Source organism: Zalophus californianus, chromosome 3 (genome assembly GCF_009762305.2).
Source record: "Zalophus californianus isolate mZalCal1 chromosome 3, mZalCal1.pri.v2, whole genome shotgun sequence".
In the NCBI taxonomy this organism is placed as follows: domain Eukaryota; kingdom Metazoa; phylum Chordata; class Mammalia; order Carnivora; family Otariidae; genus Zalophus; species Zalophus californianus.
Window position 1 is genome coordinate 35,234,629 of NC_045597.1, and position 23,085 is coordinate 35,257,713.

At 33.4% G+C, this 23,085-nt stretch overlaps 1 protein-coding gene across 1 annotated transcript in view; it reads left to right on the top strand.

Moving 5' to 3' along the window:
• Positions 1 to 23,085, top strand: part of DACH1 (dachshund family transcription factor 1) — a 423,371-nt gene that overhangs the window by 279,762 nt on the left and 120,524 nt on the right. The window contains exon 4 of the mRNA XM_027590972.2: positions 10,196 to 10,368. Coding sequence (XP_027446773.2) covers positions 10,196 to 10,368 — 173 coding nt within the window. The remainder of the gene's footprint in view (positions 1 to 10,195; positions 10,369 to 23,085) is intronic.

Genomic DNA, 23,085 nt, shown 5'->3' on the forward strand with positions numbered 1-23,085 from the left:
ATTTGGGACTTATTCTGTGGCTTACAGTAGAAATGCACTTTTAGTAGAAATGCCTTTATTGCTTTCTATATCTTCTTCAAGCATCGTGGCTTAATCTCCCACCTACGAATCAAAGACATCAAAATCTACCTCATTGGGTATCTGCTTTTCTTTCAAATTTCAATTCTGTATCTCTAATTGCTTGTTGTCAATCTCTATTGGACTGTTCCTAAAATATCTCATATTTAGTAAGTCCAAAATTGAACTGATTTTTATTTATTGTTAAGTCAGATCTTCCTCATTAGTCAAATCAAAATTTGGATTGCATGTTCAGAATTCCAGAATCTAAATCCTGGGGCAAATTAATTCAACCTTTATAACAGTAATATGGATCTACCTCAGAGTTTCCTAAGATTCATTGGATAGTACATATAAAAATTTACCACAATGCCTGACACATTGAAGGTAGATGATACATGTTAGATGTTATCACCATCATCACTTCGTTAATGATATCACCATACACCCCGTTGTTAGTCTAGATGCTCAAGTCATCTTTCACATTTTACTTTCTTCATCCCTTTTTGTACCCAAATGATCACCAAGTTCTATCAAGTTTATTTCCAAAATATCAAACATACTTCCTCTTCTTCATCTTCTCTTTTATTCTAGTCAAAGGATAAAATTATGTACATATGTGTTATATTTGTGTATCTCTCTCCCACACTGTAAGCTGCTCAAGAACAAAGGCTATAGCTTAGCATTTTTAAAACCCAATTGAAGTTTACCTCATATGAATGTAAGAATTGGTCTGAGAATTGCAGCTCTCAACTCACGAACTGACTGAAAGTTAGTCCTACTATGGATACAATGATGAACAAAAGAAACATAGGACCAACCATGTGGTGCTCACATTAAAACAAGAAATGTTGGGTCTTTCCTTAATAACAGTGGGAAACAACTGAAGTCCTCTAAGCAGGGGAGTGACAGTGTAAGATCTGTACTTAAAAGTAATGATGATCCTTGAATCTGATTACAGGGGCAGATATAGAAGTAGAGATAAATTACATAGATGCAATCAATAGGACACGAAATGGAAGTGGACATTTGTGGCATGCAGTAAGAGAGGAGGAGATAAAGATGATCCCTAGGTTTCTGGTTTATAAACTAGCTGGTGATGTCATTCTTTAAGGCCAACCAGGTTTGGGCAGAAGATAATTTGACTTAGATCCATACAAATGAGAAATATTCAGATAATTCCCATGAGTATGCCATCCTACCTCTGAGGGTTTTATGCTTTTTGGAAAATTTAATAGCAATTTTGGCTCAAGTGAGAAGATTTTTCAATTTCAACATAAATAATTTAAACCTGAAAACATTGTATAAAACAATGGAAATTAAAACTGATGTCAACTGACCATGAGCAACACTTAACCATGAACATGAACTTGTTCTATTATATACCGTGTATGAAGTATATTAACTTGAAATTTTATTTGATGTAATTGTAAATCTATAGGGAAATTACAATATCCTTAGAGAGGAGAATTTCTAGTTCATTTGTTTGCCTAATGGAAAAATAATTTGATGAGTTAAAGTGGGAAAAGGTGGAAATTCATTGACATTGGCAATGAGAAAGGTTAAAAGATGCAGGATACATCTTAACATGGATACATTATACCCAACTGCTTTATTTTGAAGAATTTCATGAATATGTTTTAGATCAGAAAGCTTACATGTGTTTTTAGTATTGTTATTTCTACACTAATGCTATTTCTAATGCTATTTCTAATGCTATTGTCCATAATAACATTATACTTTCGCTGTGGAAATTAACCAATCTGTTGCAATATGACCATTTCCACTGAATAAAAACATTTGGTTCTTGCTTCCAATCATCTTATAGTCCATATTAATAAAATATGAAAATATTTAGTCTATACAAATTAATCTGGCTACTATTTCTTTCCTTGTATTGAGTCCTGTGTAACGATTGACTCAGTCTGAGTCTGCTTTTTTAAAATTTGTTTTGGGAATCCATTTTGCCTGGTTAACACTTAGAGCATGGTGCTAATGAGTCCAAAGAAAACAACAGCATCAAAAAGCAAAGTGTTTTCTGATATAATTATCTCTGTCTTCTCCACATAAAGTATTTAACCTTTATCTTTATAGTAATGGCCTTACCTCTTTTATTTTAAGTTGTATCAAAACTTTCTGGAATTTCATATGAAATAAGGGAAAATGTATAAAGTATTGCATTCTGTATATAATAATTCATTGTAATAATTTTTATGAGTTTGAAATCAAGGCTTTTAAACGTAAACCATTGTCCATCTTAAGTTACCTAATGCTGTTCTGGTTTTCCATGATTCCTCAAGGATTCTCAGGATAATTGTTTTTTGTATGTCTCCCTGTCCTTAAGGACCCTTTTATTTATTCTATTTGATCTTAGTGACTTCAACCTCAGCTCCGATTTTACAATTTGTTTCTCATTCTTTCTAGTTCAATAATCATTAGCCATGGCAAAGAACATTCAGCTAAAATAAGAAAGAAATAAGCAGCTCTGATTTCCCATATTCTGTATGTCACTTTGTGTAGACTGTTACCTTACGCCACTTTCAGCAACACGGCCGAATATGTAAGGAAATAGAAATATCTCAGCTTGGTGAAGAAATCTAGCTATTAGCATTGTTCTGATAAGTCCATGGACTTTAACAGCACTGGTGTTATAGTATCACCATTATATAGATATAAAATACAATGTATCAAAATAGCTCTGCATTCAAAAGAAAAGATTGAGGTAAAATAGAAGCTTTCTTGTATGGCAAGAGTTTTAAATTCCTAATTAACAAATACCACTCAGGTAACACAGAGTAAGGTTTAGTTAATGATAGATAGCTAAAGAAAATATGTCCAAATATTCCTGGAAGAGAACATGTTTACCTAAATGACTTGTATTTATTGGTAGTAGGACAGTTAATATTCATGACAATACTCTTCTTTCTAAGAAAAAAAAGTAAGGTGATGTCAGAACATCAGCTAAGCAGGATTGGTTACATGACAGCCAACCAGTTTTGTTTTACCCCAGCAATTCCAAATCAAACATGGGATGTGTACATATACAAATTTTAGACTCAAATGGCCTTCTCTGTGGGCATTAAAACCTAGGCATTTGTGGTGTTTTGTTTTTGTTTTTGTTTTTGCTAAACCACTGAAACTAAACTGGAATATTTTATTTTGTTTTGTTTTTTAAATTGTCCCCCTAATTAACTTTACCTGGAAAAGATTACTTCTTCATTTTAAAATAATTTGATGAAGTTGAACCAAAACACCAAAAGATTTCAGTGTTTTTTTATGCTAAAATGTAGATCAACTGAGCTCAAACGTTAGCCAGAAAAAGATTTAAACATTACATTACATTAACTCATGAGAGGACTGATTCTCCCATTTATGCAAAGCACTAGGAGTACTGCTGACAACTTATATCTCATTTTTTTATTAGGGTGAAGTTAATCCTCTAACAGATAATAACGTTTATTCTCACTTACCTTTGAAATAACAACTGAACATCCACAGTGTCTATGACTAGTGTTTACTCTTACTGAATAGTCTTGTCTCCATTGCTAAGATGGCGTTGACATCCTTCTAAGTGGTCTCCAATGGTATGGAGTAAATGCCTGCTCTTGCCATTTTCATTGTAAACGAATCTTGACAATGTCAGGTTCCTGTCACAGTCTATCAGTGTCACTCACTAAGCAGTGGTGTGACCGTTAGTCCCTCTGAGATTTGCCTTCTTGATCGGGGTCAGCCTGTGGGAAAATCTGAACGAATAGTTACATGTTACTTAGATATAAAGGGCAATAACATTTACATATACTTTTACATGCATAATAGTTTAAAGGCGTTTATTTTTTACAGATCACTTTAATTTTGTGTTTGATTATTTTACATGTACTCTATCCAAAATTCATAAAAAATACTATGGCCTTCCCTTTTGGAATCTATTTCTCATTAGATATATGCGGGATTCGATAATAAATATGATTATCTGGGCTAAGATATTTGGTGCCACTCATACACATACCCAAAATTTGTGGTTTTTTTAATTAAAGAGAAACAGTAATAATATGCTTTCCCAAAACATTTTCCATCTCCTTTTCTACTTAAAAATTGTGTGCCAAAAAACAGAGTGATCTTCTCTTTTTTTCTAATGATTATCTCCACATTTAATCACTCTTTAATTTTTTTATGGTAATCTTTTTTTTGGTAATCTTTTTTTTGAACATCTGTCTTAATTGATAATTTAATGTTTCAGTTGATTTGTAAAATAGCATTCCAAAGGCTGAACATTCACATTTCTTTCCCTTTATTTCAGTTTATTTGCAAGAATCAGTTACTAAAATTTTATTTATAACATAGCCATATTTGTCTTTGGTTCTACTGAATATACCATGTAACAAGATACTGAATAGAATCTTTCCTGTGGTCCCACACAAGAACGAAAGGTACTGGGCACTCCTCATTTTAAAGAAAGTAACAAGCAACTGCTACTTATTAATAGCCCCTGAACCAGCCTATCCTAACTATCACTCCAGACTCCACAAATACCCTCCTCCTGCATTTTAAGAGGGTATGACCATAGGGAGAGGGGAGTCGCAGAAATCCTTGTAGTAAAGAGACAGCATCTAATGGGGAGGGCTGTGGCTCACTGACCCCTTTTTGAGAGCGTTTCCTCACCACCAGGTGAAGGAAGGGGGAGTTCCAAGAGAATCATTCAAGAATTTACAGGTGCCTCAACCTCATTTCAAAGCTGGATTTCTGTTTTGATGTGAACTGCTGATCTGTTTTCTGTACATATTTGAGCAATGGCGATAAAGAATTGAGAGGTGGCAGGGTAGAGAGAGGACATCATCAGAACAAGAGGACCCACACCAATGAAGGACCTTAGTTTCAAGAGGCAATGGCAGTTTTGGGAGCTTAGAAGAACAGGAAGCTGAGGGAGATTTCCATTGTCAGGGACTCCTGCTGCGAGGAAGTTCCTCTGGAAGGGCCCCTCCTTAGAGGATCAGACATGACTTAGGAGATACTTAGCATTTAGGCACCTGCCATGTGGAAGATGTAAATGGCCGATAGGTGTGGTCAACGAAGACACAGTGCAGGCAGGACTTGAGCAGGAACTGGTTGGGCAGGAGATCTTTATCCTACTATCCAGGAGGAAGAAAGGAGGGAGGATGGATGAAAAACTAGCCAAGCCCTTGTCTTCCACGCTACCTAGGCTCCAGGGCTGGCCAGTGCCGATGGGGATGGGGAAACAGAGATGAGTGTTAACTAGAATGGATTTTTTGTTTTTGTGGGATTTTTGTTCTGTGTTTTAGAAAGAGAGCATGTGCGCCAACAGGGGAGGGGCAGAGGGGGAGGGAGAGAGAGAATTTCAAGCAGACTCCGCACTGAGTATGGCTCCCAATCTCATGATCCCGAGATCATGACCTGAGCCGAAATCAAGAGTCAGTCGCTGAATCGACTGAGCCACCCAGGCGCCCCTAGATGGATTTTTTTTTTTTAATACTCAAGGTTATTAAGGGGCAGAAAAGGGAGCCTTGACAAAACATGTTTGAAGGCACTAATTAGAGGAAAAATAAAACCATTTTATATTTGTAACCCATCAGTTCTGACCGTCCCATAGTCTGGTTACCTTTAGAGTAGAGATAGCTTTCAAAATTTAAGGTTTTCTCCCCAAAGCAGTATATTTCTGCATTTAAAAAACTTGGTTCATCATAAAATATGTATCACAAACTATGATAAAATGTAAAATAGGGGCAAGCCAAGAAAAGTAGTCTGAGCTCATAAAAAGTGCATCAAGCTGTTTGCTTTTTTTCAGAATCTGAACTATGTTGTAACGTTGGGGTGGGAAGAGTGTAAGGTGGGAGAGAATCTCCCATACCTGGTCTTTACAAATTCAGATTTCAGTTACACTAAATCTGAAGAGCACCTTGCTTGTCCCTGAAGAATATATATATTTTTTACACAAAAGAAAACTAAACACACACAATCACTTTTTTTTTGCAAATAAGTTCCATATATTTGTATACATATTTATTGATAAATTTTTAATGCCTGTATACTTAGGCTGGGGAAGGGAATTGTTTCAGATTATATAAAATGTATAATTAACAGTTTCTAGCTAGAGACAAAATTGGTAATCAGGCATTAATTTCAATTTTCTTTCTTTCATTTATGTACCCACTTACCTCTGGCTGTTTCAAGACTATACACTTGTTAATTTTCACTCTACCAAAATGATGCCATAGCATTAGTGGCTGGCTTTGATTGGGCTTGTGGTTACACTCTTAATTTCAGTATATAGCATCTGCCTGTTGTATTCTATCCTCAGCTGAACCTGTGTAAGCAGATGTCTAACCTGAGACTGTTTCTGCACTTCCCCACAATCTGTGTGTACGACCATGTATGGGAGATCCTCTCTCCCTTCCATTCCCTACCCCCAACATTAAAATATGATTACAGATCCCAAGTAATCAACAGCTGGATACACCGTCTGTGTCTTTTTGTAAATTCATGACCATTTTCTTGGCTCAAACCATTTTATAGTTTTATTTTATAAGTTTTTGCATACATGCCTCAACAACCTATTACAGTATGTGTTCTTTGAGGATACTAGGCCTGTATCAACTTCATCTTGCTCTTCCACTGTAAAGTCAAGAAACAGTGTGATTCTATAAGAATGGGGAAGGAAAAATCAATCCATTTTTTTCTGTTTCTCCTTAACTCTCCTTAGCAAATATAAGAATTTTTCTTACATATTTCATTTGTCTCTTGCAAGATTTCATGTGGGCAAAGTAGTACACTTTAATTTTAAAGGCATATATGTGTGTATATATATTTGTATGTAGGCATAATATGTATGTGTGTGTGTGTGTGTGTATATATATATATATATATATATATTCTGGCTTATATCAATCACTGAATATATTGTCTTAAACCAAAGCACCTGCAATTATACATTTAATAACTATGGGTATGTCTTGTTCTGAAGTGGCCTATTTTCACTTCTTATTTATTCATGCTAATAGAGGAAAAGGATGTTATAAATAATGCAAAAATCACTTACAGCTGACTTAGTTATATATTGTATATTTTTCATCTGACTTAGTTTCTTAATTGTTTGCTCTATTTATTACCCAAATGAGCTAACATCATGAGTATTTAACAAGTGATGATTGGCGGAGATGGCTAGGAGCATTTTATGTAGTGGGAAAATCCAATCTAGTGTTATAAACTTGCTATGGAAAATTCACATATGGATGATTGATATTTACCTTACACAAGGGACTAATATCCTGTGATGCAAAAGAGATGTGAAAATAGATCATATTTTGTCTATAATCTTTTTCAGAATGATTCAATCAGAATTTTGGCTTAATATTTTAAATAATGTGAAAAAACAGAGTTAGTGTTTCTCTACTATGAGAGTAAAATTGAAATATATTTGGAAAAATGACTTCTTCCAATATACTAATGGGCAATCAGCAGTCAAATAAAAGAAGAAATTGGTTCAAGTGAACAGATAAACAAAAGTAGATAATAGATATAAACAGAGCTCAGACAGAATCTAAAATAATGAATGTGAATATTTTTCTACACTCCATATATTAATTGCCCAGATAAGCAACATACTATGAAAATATAATGCTTGCTTTTGTTGGATATTATAAATGAAATATGTAGAGAGAATTACCCATTAATTACAAATTCCCAATCCAGTTTTCATATTCAAATAGCATTTATTCCAAAGTGCTATTTCTATACCAACTGTCAGTGATTATGCCTCATTTTTTGTTTTAACTGATACTATAAAAAGTAAAAAAAGAAAAAAATTTGAGCATACATTGATAGAGGCATTGTAGAGTGGAGATTTTTAAAATGTTTTATCACTGAATGTTTTCATGATATCATACATTTGAAAAATTCATACTTATAATTTTTACATGTTTGACTAGGACCTTGGTTTAAGTGTCAAAAAAGGCATGAGTAGAAAAGTAAAGTACATAAATTTGTGAATATGGAAGTGAACTTTTATATCACAGTGTAGGAACAAGCTGGAGAAATTTCTTTTATGAGTCATTTCTGGGTGAAGCTATAAACTTTATTTTAGCCAAAAGCTGTCATGGTTTCTTGTAAAATAATAAAGATAATAAAGATATCCATTTTAATTGATTCTTTTCATTGTTTAATAAAATTGCTTTGTTTGATTGCTGAAGAATTTGAATCGAGTTTTCATTACCCACTTCTGAACGATTTACTCTAAGATCCAGACAGTATTGAGCTAATGAGTTTGAATTTATATTGAACCTTAACTGTCTTCATGAAGTAAATGGAAAAAAATCATGGCAGTAACTAAGTATTCTTCATTAAAAACTATATCGTAGAGATTTTACAAAGAGGCTTTTAATAGAGCTAAAGCATTTAAATTGGAGTTTTACCAACTTTGCTGTTTCTAAGCATATTATAAGAAAATATGAGTTCCTTTAAGAAATGAAAACTCATAAACTGATGGGGACATTACAGAAATTTTCTTTCAAATGGGTAGTTTGTCTATTCAGCAGATTCAGTGAAAACAATAAGTTAATGTTAATTTAATTTGGGGACATGTCTAAATTGATGAATTATTTAATAAAGAATTAAATTTATAATATAAATTTTAATATAAAAATTATATTTTATATTATGTATAAATATATATTTATATTTTTAAATATAAAATTATAATATAAATTTATTTAATTATATATGTTTTATATATTGTATATTATATATCTCTTATATATAATATAAATATAATTATATATTTAATTATATATAGTTAAATTTATGAAATTTATTCATAAACACTTTCCAAGATATAGCCTATTAAGGTGTTTCAGGATCTACTGAAATCCAAGACATGGCCACCAGTATTAAAATGCCAGCCCTCAAACATACTGTTTTGACTTTGACACTATATTGCCATAAGCATCAATTTTTGTTTCTCTGTAGTTGAAAAAGGTGATATATTTATTGATGCACACACATTTTATTTATTGCTGTGACATTATAAACCTTTATAAAGTGATCTCTTGGGTACTTTGTACTGTGTCTAACCAAGTTGGGCATTTAATGATTCCATGTTTAGGATCTGTGGTGGAATTCAGTGAGGAACTTTAACTCTGAATGGTGGCTAGAATATCACTTAATAAAAGGATGACTCCAACTACCAGTGGGCTTCAGTTCCACAAAGTAATTAATTCTCTAGGTATATAACAGAGCCCATTTCATCTTATATTTGGTTAGTCAAACTAGATTAGACTCCAAAAATAGGCTAAATATTGTAGAATTTTCTTTTAATTGAGGACCTATGTGAGAAATAGAAAAACAAAAAAGAAAATATGGTTTGGAGGAAATTACTTGAGGTTATTTCCCCAGAAGTCACTTGGCCAATCTCCAAATGTGATGTACTTTTTAAAACCTCATTTTGAATTAATCATTAGAAGATTTGGAATAATATTGTATCCAAATTATTTATATTCATTCCCCACAAGCAGCAGTGATATTTTCTGGGATAAGGAAACGCTGTACCCTTGCCCACCCCAGGGATCTCACACTTCTGTTACCCTCTTCTGCCTGCCTGGACCTCACAGCCTTCCACGTAGTCATTGTCTCCATCACCTTCAGCGGAGCCACCGTCTGCCAAACTGTATCATGGCATTTTTTAGCACTAAAAAGTAGTAGTTGCACAGAAAAAAATTCTAATTATTGCATAGTAAAATATAGGACAGAATAAAGAGATACTACATTTAGATAACTAATTGTGATAAGCTAAAAAAAAAAAAAAACCCTCATATTTTAAACAAGAATTAGACTGATCAGAAGAATAATACAGCAGCCAATTGACCATTTGTACTAAACACATGAAGCGTGGTGATATGATAAAACATGGCACCAAACTGGTTAGCCTTAAAACTAATTCCCGTGAGTGGTGAGTGGATATCGTTGCCTAAAAGGGGACAAATATTTTTCCTTTGGTAATCATTATTAGAACATTTCTTAATGCTTACATTTTCAATGATTTATGTTCTTTGCCATTTTAATAAATGAGATGTACCATGTTTCATAGTTTTACTTGACCAGAGCAATGATGATATATGTGTATTTTTTATAGGACTGGAACTTCCTTTTATGATGATGCCCCACCCTCTAATTCCTGTCAGCCTACCTCCAGCGTCTGTCACCATGGCAATGAGCCAGATGAACCATCTCAGCACCATTGCAAATATGGCGGCCGCAGCACAAGTTCAGAGTCCCCCATCCAGAGTTGAGACATCTGTTATTAAGGTAATTGTTTTCTTACATGGTTGTTTCGGCTTCCGCCAAACAGCATCTTAAACCACCATCTCTCAGTCTGTGATTTTATTCCACAATTCTAACGTCAAAACAGCTACGTGGTAGTAAGTAATGAGAAAAATCACTTGTAGTACTTAGAACCAGGTAGAAGCAGGGGTACAATATTAGACAATGTGAGGTTAGGTTAATCTTAAGTTCTGTGTTGCATCGTTTAAGAGAGAGATGAACATAGGAGATTAATTGATATATTTCAAATAGCGCATATGTTTAAATGTTTGGTTGTGTGTATGAGGGCATGCATGTATATGTATGTGCGTGTAGTGTTTTGAGCCTTTAGGTGTGGAAAAGGACTTGTTTTTAGAAGACAAGAAGTGTTAAATTATGGTTCTGCCACTTAATAGCTATGTTGCCTTGGACATGTGACTGAATCTTTCTGATTCTATTCTACATATAAAAAATAGGTAATGCAGTATAGGTGTAAAAACTAAACAAAGTAATCAAATTCATTGTTTTTTATAAATTCAAAATACACTACATGTGGAAGATAACATTGTTATACAAAAATCGCATGTGTGTATATACACAATTTTCTCTCTCTCTCTCTCTCCCCCCTTAAATTTGTATGTGTATACTTTTCATTTATTTTATAATGTGTATTTAAATCAAATTACTTTAAATGCATTGTCAGAATACATGATTAATTTTTCAACTAAGTAAAAGATACCTCATGCTCATCCTTATCTGACATAATCATTACTTCCTTTTTCTGAATATAATACATTTAAGTTTAAGGGAGCCTCTGGAGCGTATCTTATATAAAAGGTCCTGTTAACAATTCTTATTCATTGCTGGTAAATATGAAAAATGATATACACATTTTGGGAGACAGTTTTGTGGTTTCTTACAAAACTAAACATACTCTTACCATACGATTTTATATTTTGCCAGCTCCTTGGTATTTACCCAAATAAGTAGAAAATTTATGTCTATACAAAAACTTGCACATGGATATTTATAGCAGCTTATTTTTTTAATTATTGCCCAAATTTGGAAACAATCAAGATGTCTTTCAGTAGGTGAAAGGCTTAAAAAGGTGGTACCTCCATGACTTTGTTAAATTAACATTTGTTAAGTGGAACATAGGGTGCTTGATGGTGAGTCATGGTCCAACAACAGACCAGAAGAAATACTGAAATAGAGAACTTTATTACTCATGAGTCCTAGAGGAAGTACCTGGAGGTATACCTCGAGGCACCACATGATGAGGTCAAGGCAGAGTGCAAACAAGGTAGGATCTGGGGCAGATGCCTGTATTAAGATCCATGGGTGGAATATTTTGAGTTTCCTTGGCTAGGGCTAGATTGATCAATTAAAACCAGAAAAGCAGCATTATGGTAAGCCCCACAGGGTTCCTATCTAAAAGGAGACTGCTAATCACAAATGCTGTTGGGGAAGTCCTATCAGGGACTTACGATTTGTTTGTGACTCTATGACTGCTGTCTAGGCCATGTGCTTGCATGTCCCTCCAAGACAGTTGGCCAAATAAAATGGATGCCTAGGCAGCAATACCATGGACTAGTTTAGCTAAACTCCTGACACCATATAATGGAATATTATTCAGAACTGTAAGGAAATAAGCTATCAAGCCATGAAAAGACCTGGAGAAAACTTAAATGTATACTGGTAATTAAAGAAGTCAGGCTGAAAAGATTACACACTATATGATTCCAAGTATATGACACTCTAGAAAAGGGACAACTATGAAGATACTAAAAAGATCAGTGATTGCCAGGGGTTGACAGGGATGAATAGGGAGAGCACAAGGAATTTTTAGGACAGTGAAAATGCTCTGTATGATACTATAATGATAGAGACTATCCATTATACATTATAAAAAAGGTCTTGTGACTACTTATACAGAATGTTGAATAATATGCTAATAGCAGTTTTTCTTATAATAATGGCTCTATAAAAAAAGATATATACTAGTTCCTCATATCATTTTCTGAAGTATCCGTATCAGAAAAATTATATATATAGAGAGAGAGATAGATTATAATATATATAATTATATTAGTTCTATATTATAGATATATGGATATTATAAATATATTATTCTCTATAAATATATGGCATATAAATATATAAATTATATATATAATATATATATCACAGAAGACCCAGATCAACTTCTTAAAAATCTTTTGCTGAGAAATTGGCAATGAATGCTACATTGTCATCAGCCAAGAACTGAGAAGATAACTTTTAAAAATTCTGCTTTATTCTAAGTGACTTTTAGAGGGTTCCTTTGTTCCCAAAGAATTTGTTAATCAAGGAGTCACTGCGTGATTCAATTTATGATCGTTTTTTGGTAATACTTATTACTGAGAATTCAAATTCTCATTGCCTCACTCACTGAAGTGAATCAGAGGGAGATTTTGGCTGAAGAAAAAAGCCTAAGTGTCCCTATAATTGTACTCTATAGCTATTTAAAAAGAAAAAAAAAGAAAAAGAAAACGTACTAAGTAGTAGTTATAGGATGTGATTATTCTCATTTTTTTAAATTTAGTAATTATTACTATAGATAATCATCCTCATAATATTAATTATATAATTTTCACTCTTCCATCCAAGTACTAACCAGGCCCGACCCTGCTTAGCTTCTGAGATCAGACGAGATCGGGCACGTTCAGGGTGGTATGGCCGTAGACATAATTTTCACTCTTGAAACGGATAAGAGCGGATTTTAGCAGTTTAAAATCATAATGGGTGACTTTGTTATAAACTCTACATAATTTGGACATCTGCTAGTAGAACATGGATCCAAAAGACTCAAATTACATTAAGAAGCTTGATTTATTTTATATTTTCAGTACAGATATATTTTTAAAATAGTTTGTGTTGTAGCAAATGTTAATTAGAATACTTAAATAGTGAAACTTCCTTTAATAAATCCTTGATTGTCGGGGTTTAGGTAAGTAGGAGGAAGGAGTTGGGTTTCCTCTGGAAGGCATCTGTAGAAAACAATCTAGATTATTGAAAAGTCAGCAACATTCCTTTGGTTTCTTAAATTAAGGTTAGTGGAGAGGTGGGAGATAGGGAAAAAGGAAGGAAATATGCAAAAAAGGTAATAAAGGGATGGAGCTCTCTGTCTTGAAATGTGTGCCAACACCTCCTACATTGTAGTGATATCCCATTTCCTAGTCTCTTGGGGCAAATATTTTCAGAAACTTGGCTATGGATAGATTAAAGGAAATTCTGGACTTTTGAATGCACTGGTGGTATAAATGGTCATAGTAGCTAAATAAGAAACAATGGTTCTAATTAAGAATGATTAGAGAAAATAAAAGCTGATAGTTTTTAAATTATTATTTATCATTAATAAAACAAAGCTGGTAGTTTTAATTGCCAACATCAAAGTGAAGTTCTGTTGGCCACTGTGGAAGTTATTTGCCCCTTTCCTCTGAGGCTGGCCACCTGTATATTTTCAAATTTGATGCTGACAGGTAAAGATCATTGAGAAGAAACAGTGTCAAGAAAAGCATGAGACAATGCTAGTAATTTTTGGTAAGAAATATTCAGACCTGGGAAAAATTGAGAGAATGGCCTCAGAGAATAAGGGTGAGGAATAGGTTCTTTATAGAATTCCAAATATTAGGGGAGACAAGTTAATAAATCAATCTGCCTAAATTTTTATATAGTAGACTTTATAGCACAAGCAGTGTTTAGTAAACTCCCATGATATGTATTAGTTAAACTTAATTTGGGGGAAGTTTTATTTTCCCCAAAGAAAATGTTTGGCTCCTATGTCGCATTAAATAGTAGGGGACCCAAGTGGGCAATTGGAATAGCGCTTGCAACTTGGTTTGCCTGAAAAGATTCTAACTGTGAAGGCCGATTAAAAGTGAAATGTTAAATACTAGAGAAGAAGATATGCCCCAACCTGAAGGCATGATAAAACAAGAGAAGTAGCCTTTGAAGGGAAAATAGAAGGTTGAGGGGTTTTCCATGTGCTGGAATGTACCATTGGCATTTTTGAGAGTTATGACAAGAATTAAAATGATAACTCAACCTACATGAGAATGGCAATAAGAATTTATAAGACAGAAGAGAAGTGAAAACACAGCTCTCAGAGTTACATATTTTAAAGCATTCTGTCCTTACCCTTTCTAGGAGGTAAAGGAGCTTCAATGACTTTCTCATAAACCTATTTATGAGAATGTACATACTAGTACATGCAGTGGAGCAGGGTCCAAAAGCTGTTTCCTTGGGTAAAATTCACCCAGCCTCCCCAGTGTTGGCATGGATTATGAGTTAAGAATGGCTTTACACTTTTAAGTGGGTGGGGCAAAAATATCATAGGAAGGAGAATCTTTCATGACACATGAAAATTAAATGAAATTCAAATTTTAGTGTCCGTAAATAAAATGTGTTCGCAACTTAGCTACTCTCTTTATACAATGTCTATGGCTGCATTCACATACAAAGCAGAGTTGAATAAAATATTTACTAGCTGGCCTTTTACAGAAAACGACTGCTGATATCCACATTAAAGCTCTGATTAACTCAAACACATGTGAATCTTAGGCTGTGGATAATTGATACAGCTAAAACTAAACTCTCAAACATTGTGGGGCCACAGGATTTGGTGTTGAAAAATAAAATAAATTAAAAGGACTGAGGAAAAGAAAATTACATAGATGAAGACAGTACCACTGTAACATTCTTACTTGCTTTAAATGCAAACCTTCATGATGGAGTCTGCCAAAATTAAATTTAGATTTTTCTCCTGCTGATTGGTTTGGACTACTGGAAATAATTTAGTAAGATAACTTTGAGTAGGAAATGGGCATATACTGTTTAGACAATAATTCTAATTTAAATCCCTAATAGCCAATTGCCTGTAAGTATATATTAAATTATTATGGGCTCTGTATTTGTCTATTATGTATCAGTGAGACTCAGATATTTTTGAATGTTATGAATGAAGAGACATAGACTTGAGATGTCAGATGTTATATAATCCCGCTTTCCCCATGGTGGAGAAATAATTCTTGCATCCTCCCTAGCCATTTTTATATAGCTAAGATTTCATGGAAAGCCTATTCTATTTTTAGCAAATTCAAGAGTGAGGAGGGGCTACATTAGCTTTTACCTTAACTTTACTACATTCTCCTGGAAGAAAAAAGGTCTAATAATTCTTCTGTGTTCTAGCCATTTAAATATACAAATCCTCTGCTAAAGTACCTAGAGTGTTTCTTTCCTCCAGACCAAATATTCTCATTTCCTTTGACCATTCCTCATCAAGCTTCTTGGTTGACCTTTTTTAAAGCACCTCCTTGTCCCCAACCCTCCCCATACAATATTCTAGAAGTGAATTGCCTCGTGAAGAGACACTGAAACTAACATAAGCCTCAATTTGGACAATAGTTTATAAATGTAGTCATAATTCATGAAACTGTTGTGTTAGTTGAATGTGTGACTCATTAAATTTCATGCCTTTTCAACATGAAATTTTATTAAGCCAATTCTTTGTTTTTATACTTTTACTAGGAATTTGCATTTGTCCATATTAAGTGTGTTTCCCAGTCCACCGATTTAGGCTCTTTAGATACTTAACTTTTTTTTTTTTTTTTGAGTATAGTTGACGCAAAATGTTATATTACTTTCAGTACAACATGGTGGTTCAACTTCTCTATACATTGTTATAATCACCACAAGTGTAGCTACCATCTGTCACCATACAACACTGTTACAATATCATTGACCATATTCCCAATGCTGTGCCTTTTGTTTCTGTGAGTTATTCATTCCATAACTGGAAGCCTATTCTTCAGATATTTTTGAGTCTTGACATTCTAAACTATCATATTAGCTATTTATACAATCATTGTATCATTTCCAAATTGTAAAAGGATGTATTACTTGTACTACCTTAAATCACTGAGGAAAATAAACAGTATAAATCAAGAGATCAATTCTTCTTGTCATTAGAGAATTCCTAATAGGCTGAAATGTTCTACTAATTGATTCTCTTTAGGTATCATTCATCAAGCAGTCCCAAATCTCCCTGAATGAATCAATATTTTCTTCACATTTTATTTAATAAATTCACAACGATATCATAAGGACTTAGAAAAAATGGTTCTTGTTGAAAAAAATAAAATTAAAAAAAGAAAGGCAGTATATTTTAGTGGTTTAAAACATAGATTATGGAGGAAAGATTCTTGGGTTTATATTCCAGTTCTACCACCTCTTAGTCATGTGACCTCAGACAAGTTACTTAATATCTCTGTCACAATGGGGTTAATGATATCCCTACCTCATCAGGTTGTCACACTGATTAAATTAGTGTTTATAAATAATATCATTAGACGTTTTTGTACACTGACATTATCTTCTCCCATTATTTTCTCTCCAAATATTCACAAACATCTGTTTAAAAATAAGTTATAGGGCGCCTGGGTGGCTCAGTTGGTTAAGCGACTGCCTTAGGCTCAGGTCATGATCCTGGAGTTCTGGGATCGAGTCCCACATCGGGCTCCCTGCTTGGCAGGGAGTCTGCTTCTCCCTCTGACCCTCTTCCCTCTCGTGCTTTCTATCTCTCATTCTCTCTCTCTCTGAAATAAATAAATAAAATTTAAAAAAAAATTAAAAACATTTAAAAAATAAGTTATAGAATCTTATAAGGAATTTGTGTCAAGCTTTTGAAATAGAGTCAAAATCGTAAAGTAAGAACTCTTTTTTTTCTTGTTCAGCCCTCTTCACCTAAGAAAAGCACTGCAATTTGCTTTTGGAGGGTTTGTAGTGCAGTGGTATACAAAGCAGATTTTTAAATGCATTTTTTTCAGATTTCATTTTTTTCAGGGATAGTATAGAATTGTTTTTGAGAAATTTGGCAATATTCAAGTTATTCTACATTCTTGAATAAACATCTTTCTCTCATGCCACATTACAGGGTTTTCTGAGAACAAGTAATATGACTTAAATTTGTTAGGCTTCTCCACCAACCTCTTGTGTGTTTGTGTGTGTGTGTGTGTGTGTGTGTGTGTGTGTGTGTGTGAGAGAGAGAGAGAGAGAGAGAGAGAGAAAGAGAGAGAGAGAAGCAGAGACACTTTAGGACATTCTCATTTAAAGAATTAAACATTGAAAAAAATTTAAATACAATGTATAAATTTCCATTCCCTAATACTTTCCTTCAAAGTAGGTCCTTAAAGTACTATTTAGTAAATAGGACTTTATGTGCATAAAGTTTAAAATGTTTGAATATTATAAAAACTAGAATCAGAGTGACCTGATTCTCAGAGTACATGAAAATCCTAGAGCAATGTCATGTCCTTTATGTTTGTTTTTAGGTACAGAGTAGTTTATTTTGAGGCAATCATAAATAACTCTAGATGTATGCATTACTTTTAGACATATTTCACAGAAAATTGACTTTATATAATTTTTATTTGGATTTAGAAAAAACAGTTAAGTATATTCTCTTAATGTTCATTTGGGTGTTGTTATTAAATGTGAAGAGGATACCCACAAGAAAAAGAAAGTATTAAAACATAACCACCACTAAGTATACCCTACATCAATGTACTTAAACAAATCACATATATTTAAACCCAGAAATTTGTAATAATACTAAAAAACAAACTCATAATTCACCTTTGAAATCTAGGGAATTGATTCTTTTAAAGGACAAAGGTTTAAACAAAGGATAAATAAAAGGGTGGAATCAAGCATTTTCCTGGGCTTCCCATATAGACTGTTCCTCAAAATAATCATTAATTCATTAGGGGAACTTTCTGTCCATATAAATAAATCTTCTAGCCAAAAAACGAATAAGGAATGATATATTTAGAATGTCACCAAATTGCCAGTCTTAATGAAGTGGTCTCTAGGCCATGATAATCAGTGGGAGCCAGCATCATAAAATGCAACCAAGCAGACTTTGTATGCATGGGGGCATGCAACACCATCTCTGAAGTAGTCTCACCCCAAGCTCAACTTGAATCAAGCATCCAGATTTAACTGTGTAGGACATTCAGGATATAGAGGAAGATAGAGATGAATTACACCCTTAAGGAACTGCATCTGACTAGTTTCATGTGGTTATAGCCTCTAAGAACATCTTCAGTGCCTTAACTAGTTAAAAATTTGACTTTCAACATTTGCCATGCACAGAGAGGATGATGCCAATTAATGAAGGGCAGTGTTGGCCAAGACAGAATTTACCTTTTTCTCCTTCTCTGCACCCTCTGCTCCTCCTTACTTGAGTGTGGGAATGGAGGAAGTCCTAGCTTTTAATTAAGATGCTAGTATTTATTTTTACATAGGGATGAATTATATCCCTGAGCCAAGGCCGTATGTTGTTTAAAGTAACTGGAAGACTTTATATTAACAAATAGTAATCTGAAATTATGAGACTACCTGAATTTTCATACAGATACGGGGGAAAAAAATAGTCTCCTACCACCACTGAATAAGTTTGAAGAGACAGTAGAAGAATGAAACTAAGTTGTTCATGATTATACTCATGGGTCCTACCAGTTTCATATTTAGCAACATTAAGTATTTCTTGTGTATCATCACCAAAACAAATAAAAAGAGGTATGTAAATACCCCTTGAAGCCTCACTTTGAGTCATGGAGTTTTGATGCAAGTATATTAGTAGCATCATTTACTCTGTCTTCCAGAATTACTTTTTTTCCCATTTTATTTTTTTATTTTTTTAAAAAATTTTTATTTTATTATGTTAGTCACCATACATTACTTCATTAGTTTTTGATGTCCAGAATTACTTTTTAACATTTTCCTGAATCCAGAATCCTGCTTCTACTATTTGTTTTCTCTGATAGTTTTTTTCAGAACAAGGGAATTTAGATGTCACTCTTAAACAGTGTACATATATGATTCTGGACTCTGCTGCCATTTCCTAGTTTATGATAGATACTCCATGAGGGAAAGGATTTCCATCAACCAGAACCTGGGACCACTGGCACATATTAGATGTTCAGTAAATATTCTCTGAATAAATGAATTCAAGTCTGAGTTGTCTTAAAGCTCAGGAGTTTGCGTTATATAAAGTGCTAGTCAACTTCAATTTTGTAAGTTAAACATTATATCAAGATAACATTTAATGTTAGAAATATCTTCTCCCCACTCCTATAACATATTCAGTGAGGGAATCTCAGACTGATAAACGTATGAAAGTCCAGAGAATTAAAAAGGGAGCAACATAAAGTAAAGCTAAATGAAATAATTCTTTAGAGAAATCAGTTGTGATTGAGTTGTGATTATTTAGACTTACACTAAGAAAATATTTTAAGTTGATAAAATATAATGCATTTTGTGATGGAGAGGAGGCAGCTGAGGCAATGTAATTTTTAAATGTTCAACTGCACATGTGTAATACTGAACATTTGATACTTTTTATTTTACAATTTTGGAATACACTATTTTGAATTCCACCTTTGATTCTGAATTATCTTAGAGACTAATACTTCTTGTTCTGCCCAGAGGCAATAAATGCAGCCTTTTCTTTATTGTTATTCTGCTACCATTAGTTTATTAGTATGACCTTTTTTTGTGAGAGGGTATTCCTCTTAAATTTTCATTTATTATTGTGGCTCGTTTTATAAAGATGGAACATTGCAGAGGATTGTGTTTTATTGATTGGTGGAGTTATGATGCAGGATTATAAAGCAGTGTGTTGAAGTATTAAATTAAATATTCTTCCTCTTTGTCCTACTTCAGGCCCATCTTGGAGGTTAAAGGGTATTACACAAATGAAATGATAAATCCAGTTTACATAGTTTCCCTATAGACATTGAACTGCTTGTTTCTTATTATGTCTGAATAAAACTCATTATCTATTTTGTTTCAGTAATAATTATGAGATTCTCTCCTAAGCAATTCTTTACTGTCTCCATTATTCTCCATCTTATAGCATACTCTGGAAAGGCAAGCATATAAATATGATAAAAGAATTAAGCTGTTGAAATAAATTAATTTATTGTGCAACAATGTATTCAAATCTTACTTGCTCAGTGGATTTTACTTTAATGAAATTCTTCAAAGAACAATACATCATGTTCCAAAGATTGAAATTATACATTAAGTGAAATGACTGAATATGTTGTCTCAATTTATAGAAAGTTTCAATTGAATACTTAGCTTTTAAATAATAAAAATTTGCATAAATTAAAATATTTTCTTTAAACGAAAGTATTAAGTATTGTCTTTGTATCCTTTGTTCTTAGACAATTATAATCAAAGTAAAAATAAGCTAAAGCTAAATTAAATACAATTTCACCAACATTTTCTAAGCCTTAAATTATGTTTTTAAGATGTATTTTACATTAGATTTAAATCCAGTTTATTTTTTACCTGGTTTATTATATGATGTTTTAGAGTATTTTGAATGTATAAAAGAATAAGTGAATAATGCATGAATGAAAAGAATCATCATGGAAAGCTTTGACAGTTAAATATATTGACTAATGAAATAATTTTTATACTTATGTGGAAAATAAAACAACTAATTGTTTTTAATGGCATAATCATTGTTGCTAGAATTTTAGGCATTAAATATTTAAATATTTTATGAGTTAAATATCTCAGGAAAAAATCAGTTTCTCATGCTTTCCATTAGCCCCAGTAAGAAATCTATTATGACAGGAAACTCAAGACTTGCGAAATGACTTCAGAGGGATTAATTTATTTCAAGATTGCACTTTATCTCTGTGCATCCAAACATGTGCCACCGCATATATGATCACCTACATAACTATTATGACAGCTATTAAAATGTAATGATGAATAAACATTGACATCAGTGACTTTTTCAAGAAAATAGAATGGTTAAGTTAGAAAATTGTATTTTTGTATTAAAAATATAAAATGTTCTTTTTCAAAAACATCCCATGTACTTTTGTGCAATCCAAGTGCTGAGAACCAGACATATTAGGAATTACCTTTCAAGTTTAGACAAACTCGTGTGCCGCTTTATTAGAATTTTTAGAAATCAAGGTTAGACTCCTTGTAGTATATCTCTGGTTATTTATGCAGTTAACATTAGCATAACTTATTAATACATTTACACAGACTATAAAAGAATTCTATACAGTATTATATGCAAAGGATTAAAAACACTTCTTCCAAGACCCATCTGAGTAGCTCCTTGAAAGACACATTAAGCACAGTGTTGTTTCAAGCAGTTAAGTACATGACCTAATTGCCATTTGGGGGGGAGGGGTGAGAGGATTAACAAATTGTGGGATATATTTGTGCAATTGAATATATTCAACAGTAGAAAAGAATGAACTAATGACACATGTAATAACATGGATGAATCTCAAAAAAAGTTTTGTTGTGAAGAAGAAGCCAGCTACAAAGTATGTACTATATGGTTTCATTTTTATGAAATTCTAGAACCAGCAAGTCTATTTTATGGTGATAGAATTCAGAAAGTGGTTGCTTATAGGAATCAGGAGGAATTGACTGGAAAGGGACAAGGGAAGTCTTTCTGGGATTATGGGAATGTTCTAGATCTTGATAGAACTCATCAAACTGAATACATAATAAATGCATAGTTTGCTTCATAGTTTAGGGTAGGTGTGAATGTTAAGAAAAAGGATTTATAATATCAGCTGTTTTTAAAATTATAATTAAAAGATTGGAAGTATCTTTCAGCATCCAGATGTGAAGTCTCTATTCTTTTAAATCATGTATGTGTTTCTTAGAAACTTAGGTCATTCACTGATATGAGGAATTCTTAATCTCAGGAACAAACTGAGGGTTGCTGGAGTGGTCGGGGTGGGAGGGATGGGGTGGCTGAGTGATAGACATTGGGGAAGATATGTGCTACGGTGAGCGCTGTGAATTGTATAAGACTGTTGAATCACAGATCTGTACTTCTGAAACAAATAACGCAACATATTTTGAGAAAAAAAAAAGAAAAAGAAGAAGATAGCAGGAAAGGAAGAATGAAGGGGAGTAAGTCAGAGGGGAAGACGAACCAGGAGAGATGATGGACTCTGAAAAACAAACAGGTTTCTAGAGGGGAGGAGGGTAGGGGGAATGGGGTAGCCTGGTGATGGGTATTAAAGAGGGCACATTCTGCATGGAGCACTGGGTGTTATGAACAAACAATGAATCATGGAACACTACACCAAAACAAATGATGTAATATATGGTGATTAACATAACAATAAAAAATTTAATAAAAAAGAAACTTAGGTCATTTGTTTGCCGTGTGGACTAAAGAACTCATATCATTTAGAAGTATACCTTCTTTGGGGCACCTGGGTGGCTCAGTTGGTCAAGCGACTGCCTTCAGCTCAGGTCATGATCTCAAGGTCCTGGGACCCCATGATGGGCTCCCGGCTCAGTGGGGAGGCTGCTTCTCCCTCTGTCCCACCCCCTCCTCATTCTCTCTCTCTCTCTCTTTCTCTTTTTCTCAAATAAATAAATAAAATCCTTTTTAAAAAGTGTACCTCCTTTGATTTATTTAGTTTGGGGAAAAAAATGGTAATATGTTTTTTTTGTGTGTGTTGAGACATTAATTTCAAAGTTTTTAATCTCCAAATTGTGCCGTTGGAAACCATCTTTCTTTAGTATCCCTCAGTATAACAAATGTATGATGTGTCATAAACTTCTCTGAACAAGCTAACTGTAAATTTTAGCACTTGGGGGGGAGGTGTCTCCTTCTTT